This window comes from Oncorhynchus masou, chromosome 14 (assembly GCF_036934945.1).
Source record: "Oncorhynchus masou masou isolate Uvic2021 chromosome 14, UVic_Omas_1.1, whole genome shotgun sequence".
Classification (NCBI taxonomy): Eukaryota; Metazoa; Chordata; class Actinopteri; order Salmoniformes; family Salmonidae; genus Oncorhynchus; species Oncorhynchus masou.
Window position 1 is genome coordinate 22,432,519 of NC_088225.1, and position 5,466 is coordinate 22,437,984.

Here is a 5,466-nt window from a genome sequence, read left to right on the forward strand (position 1 = left end):
CTGACTATTTAACAACTATTAAAGGTTAAAATATTCATAATGATGCTGACTAAATAACAACTATTAAAGGTTAAACCATTCATAATGATGCTGACTAAATAACAACTATTAAAGGTTAAACCAGTCATACTGATGCTGACCACATAACAACTATAAATGAAGGTTAAACCATTCATAATGATGCTGACTAAATAATAACTATTAAAGGTTAAACCATTCATAAAGAAGCTGACTAAATAAAAACTATTAAAGTTTAAACCATTCATAATGATGCTGACTAAATAACAACTATTAAAGGTTAAACTATTCATAATGATGCTGACTAAATAACAACTATTAAAGGTTAAACCATTCATAATGATGCTGACTAAATAACAACTATTAAAGGTCAAACCATTCATAATGATGCTGACTAAATATCAACTATTAAATGTTAAACCAGTCATACTGATGCTGACCACATAACAACTATAAATGAAGGTTAAACCATTCATAATGATGCTGACTAAATAACAACTATGAAAGGTTAAACCATTCATAATGATGCTGACTAAATAACAACTATTAAAGGTTAAACTATTAAATGGATAGACCTTTTGTCAGAAACAATAATCCACCAAATCAAAGATGAATATGATACTGTAAGAGTCTTTAGTATTGTTATAATATATTGTATTATGGATGGTTTTATGTTTCTTATACCTCACTGAGAGCAGAGTCATATGGAATCCCTATGGAGATGTGAAGGAGATGTTTTTGTGCTGGGGTATATCACTGTGATATGGGATGGATGGCACTGTGAAATGAGGCTTTACAAAAACCTCAGAGACAAAACCTGCATTATATCTGCATGAGGATTGGGAGAATGGGGAGAAACCATACAATATTCTTCAAATGATCGTCTGATATTGATATAACCCCATTGTAAATCGTTTTACATTTTAAAACGTATATATTGATGGAGTGATGTCATGACATGGACCTGAGCATCATTTTTTTTAAATGTATACAAAACTGAATTCACAACATCTGTCCTCAAGAAATCAGGTGTTTGATAATATTACGATATTGCATTATATTTTCATCTCTATTGAATTCATTATCATGACTTTAAAGCTGCCTTTTGAAGTGCAGGGTTTTTGTACATGCAGTGAATGGAGACATAACATTGTGATGCTTTTGACTACTGGGGTAAAGGGACACAAGTCACCGTCTCAGCAGGTAAGCAAACTTAAATGTAATATACATCAAATGTGTAATTTTCCCATTCATTTTGAGTGTAGAAAGAACATATTTTTGTCTTTTGCATTTTTCAGATGCAAAATGTCCTTAGTCCACTAAAGAAAAGGTTTACCTCAGTTTGCTTATTTCCTTGAAAGTCAAATAGTTCCTCAAATTCTAGGTTCTGCTGTTGTAGAATAATGCAGAAGTTTGTTTCCTAAAGTCTTATAAATAGAAAACCATTCGTTCCTCAGAAAAAATGTACAGTCTAAGAGAAAATGTTACATACTGTGGAATTACATTGTTGACCAAGTTTGACTCTGTGACAATGTAGTTTCTATTTAGATTTGTTTTTACAAACCAATGTACTTTGAAGTTATCAAGATTAGTTGAAACTGATTGTTGTAAAGAGGGTAGTTGTTGTATTGCTTGGCATATGCCCTTGTCACATTGTGTATAGCTTCTTTGACTATTGGGGGAAAGGGACAATGGTCACAATCTCATCAGGTAAGCCAATTTTTTTAATGCAATCAAATTGTTGTAGATTGAAGATAAATCATTGTTTTTTGGAGAAAAGTAGACATTATTACTTGGATAATGTTGTTAGTGTAGCACACCTAGAAAAAGCAGTATATTGTTTGTTCATCTGTCCACATACGTCTTTCACTTTTTGCGATTGATGTTTATTTAGTTGACTATGTAGACTTTGCTTTAGGTCAAAAACTACCATGTGAAAATGAAAATGTAGGCTATTTATGTGGGAGTCTAACACATACACTGGTTATAGGTATAATAATAAGAGTTCATCTTAGCCTATATTGAATTGAGTATTAATTGTCATCATCATTATTCTATTCTACTAAGCCAGTTACTTTATGTTCGTATTCTTATCTTTTATTATTTCTTATTGTTGTTGCATTGTTGAGAAGGAACCTGAAAGTAAGTATTTGTAATATACTACATACAACTAATAAAACTAGAAATGTAGTGGTAGTTATGCAACAAAGAATACAAGACAACCAACTACATGGAATTAAATGGTGCCGTATAGTGCCGGATTAAAAGAAAAAGTAGTTATTAGGTTACAACTGTGTAATGACCTTTTTACCAGGGTAATTCCAAATAGTTACCTGGTCATTTCTGTACATTCAAATCAAGTGTTACCTTTTTTTCTTTCTTTCTTGCAGCAGCCACATCCCCCCCTACTCTACTCACTCTTATGAACTGTGGAACCCCTTCTAACGACATCTACAGCATCGGTTGTCTAGCTACCGGCTTTTCACCTTCCTCACTCACATTCAAGTGGACAGACGCCAGCGGCAGTGTGCTGACGGACTTCATCCAGTACCCGTCGGTTCAGAGTGGGGGAGCCTACACAGGAGTCAGTCAGCTCCGCTTGTCTAAGGATGACTGGGGAAACTCAAAGTCTTTCAGCTGTTCTGTGGAACATCTTGGAATTGAAAAGAAAGCAGTCATCATTAAACCAGGTAAGAGGTCATTATATTTTCTTTTTTTATGAAGTTGGTTCTATTTTTCTAAAGATTACATTTTAATGTTTGTGATGTGAACTATTTCTGTTTAGAAAACCTGTTTATAAAATGATACTTGGTGTTTACCCAGGATGTCTTATTTTAATAAGGCGTTAAACTAACATGCAGACATTTCTTTTACCGCTACACAGTCCCAAAGCTTCCAACAGTGTCTTTGCTGTCGGCACCCATTGGCACCACTCAGTACCTGATGTGTATGATTGAAGATTTCGCACCCAATAAAGTCACTGTCACCTGGAAGAAGAATGACATGGAGGTGGAGGGCCCGACCCCTACTGTAGGCCAACAGCCATCAGGCCTCTACTCAGCCAGCAGTCTGCTGAAGGTCAACAACACTGACTGGAACAACAAGGTCAGGTACAGCTGTGTGGTGGAGCACCAGGGACAACCCACCATCAAGACGATCTCCAAAACAGGTCTGTACATAGGAGTAGACTGTACTACAATAGATGTCATGCTCACATGCAGTATATATATTATTTAGTGTAGTTCCTCATCAGTAACATCAACATGTCCTGCTTTCACACTGCTGCTCTCCCCTTTCAGAACCACTTACGGTGACTCTGAACCCACCGCGTGTGAGAGAGGTGTTCTTGGACAACCAAGCGGTGCTGGACTGTGTCATCACTGCTACAGACCAGGACACAGTGTCTGGTACCAACATCACCTGGCAGGTCAACGGACAGGCCAAGACGAGAGGCATCATTATGAAACCCATTGAATCAAACGGCAACCTGAACAGCAGGGTCAGTACTCTGACCATAGACCAGACAGAGTGGACCAACGTGAACAAAGTCCAGTGTTCTGCCATGAAGAGTGGCGAAGACACACCGGTCATTCAGGACATCAGCTTCACCAAAGGAAGTAGGTCACTGAAACATCTCAATGTGGTTGTGATAAGTGGTCACATACTCCATGTTCTGGAGAGGGAGGCACAGGAAGTGCAGACTTTTGCTCCAACCCAGCGCTAACACACCTGAGTCAGCAAATCAACTAGTCATTAACTAATCATCACCTTTGCTTAGTTGATTGAGGTGTGTTAGTGCTGGACTAGAACAGAAACCTGCACACCCCTGTGTTGCTAGGTTGATTTTAAACTGATATTCACATACTGGTTTTCATATGTACCTACACATACATGAGTGTAACGTAAAATAAATCCTCTTGCAGGTGAAGCCCCTTCAGTGTCCGTCCACCTTCTCCCGGAGGAAGACACCAGGGAGGAGGGGGAAGTGACTCTGGTGTGCCTGGTGGTCAGCCCATCTCTATGTGACGTCTACATCATGTGGCAGGTGAACAGGAGCCAGTACCAGGAGGGGGTCACCAGCCCTCCTCAGAAAACCAAGAAAGGCAACTACTTCGTCACCAGCGTCTTCACCACCACCAAGGATAAGTGGGACACAAATGTGCTTTTCACATGCGCCGTCAAGCACCTCGGCTCGGACAACAATACCACACCTCAGGGGAGGAGTGTGTCGAAGTCCTTGGGTAACTCATGTGAAGACAAGTGATATTAATATGTGTCTTTTGTGTCGTTGTGTCTCCTTATTGACACCTCTGTGGGTCAGAATAGTCAATTACTAGGTTTGTGCTCTGCTGTCCTCAAAGATGTCATCAATTGTTGTCCTTGTTGAGTTAAAGTTAACATGTTAGTGTTGTCATTGTTTTGTTGACAGTAAACATATTGTTTATTGTGATATTGTCCAGTCTACTGTTTTGTAAAATGTCAGTGCTATTGCACAGTCTTGTGTTGCCATTGTTGTCCTTTGTCATTGTTCAATGTGTCTTCCTAATGTGGAGGCTGGCTAATAAACAATACCGCATATGAGATCACATGGTTTGGTGTTATATCAATTACTCCAAGTCTCAGAAAAATATACTGGTCTATTGTACATAAAAAAAACAGAATGAAGACAATTGTTTTGTCATGAAAAGACAACAGTACTGAATAGCCTACTATGCTTCCAGTAAGGTGGTCATGGATGTACTATTTAGTGTAGTGGTGTAGTTTGACATAATGTGAGTGGGTGTACATGTTATTATTAGGCCAAGATATGAGTCTGCAGTTTCATGTGTTCTCTGTGGGTTGATGTGTGTGTCTGTGTGTGTCCATATCATTTGAACTCAAGTAGCTGTATTTGTTAGAATATGATAAAGACTAATACAATACAGATTTACAATACACAGACAAACATGAATACACAGACACACATAAACACACACACACAAACACACACACAGACACAAGTATATGTCCGTTCCTCACCACCTGTCTCTCTCCCTGTTCTCAGAGAACATCCTACTGACTGAGCCTGAGGCGGGCTTCGCTCTGAGCTGCACGGACAACGATGAGGATGAGTTCAGCAGCCTGTGGTCCACCACCTCCTCCTTCATCATCCTCTTCCTTCTCTCTCTCATCTACAGCACAGTGCTCAGCCTGGTCAGGGTACATACATCACTTATTATATGTGATTGTAGACTTCTGATGAAGGCCATTGGCAGCTCAAATGTTATGATTGTAAATAAAATAAAATATGTATCAAGTGTTTAATTGGACACAAGCATTTTCTACACAAGCAATAAAATCTGCTAAATATGTGTGTGACCAATAACATTTGATTTGATTTGATTGTGAGCGAGAGTTCCTGCTCCTTTCCTTTCCAAATATGATTACATACACAGAGGAGAGATGAGA

General features: G+C 38.5%; 1 gene segment (V, D, J or C); it reads left to right on the forward strand.

Annotated features, from left to right (window-relative positions):
* Nucleotides 1-1,231: 1,231 nt before the first annotated feature.
* Nucleotides 1,232-5,466, forward strand: part of LOC135554524 (immunoglobulin heavy constant mu-like) — a 5,893-nt gene continuing 1,658 nt past the window's right edge. Inside the window, 6 exon segments of the C gene segment in view lie at nt 1,232-1,728; nt 2,409-2,708; nt 2,903-3,187; nt 3,318-3,635; nt 3,942-4,259; nt 5,063-5,217. Of these exon segments, the coding sequence occupies nt 1,710-1,728; nt 2,409-2,708; nt 2,903-3,187; nt 3,318-3,635; nt 3,942-4,259; nt 5,063-5,217 (1,395 nt within the window).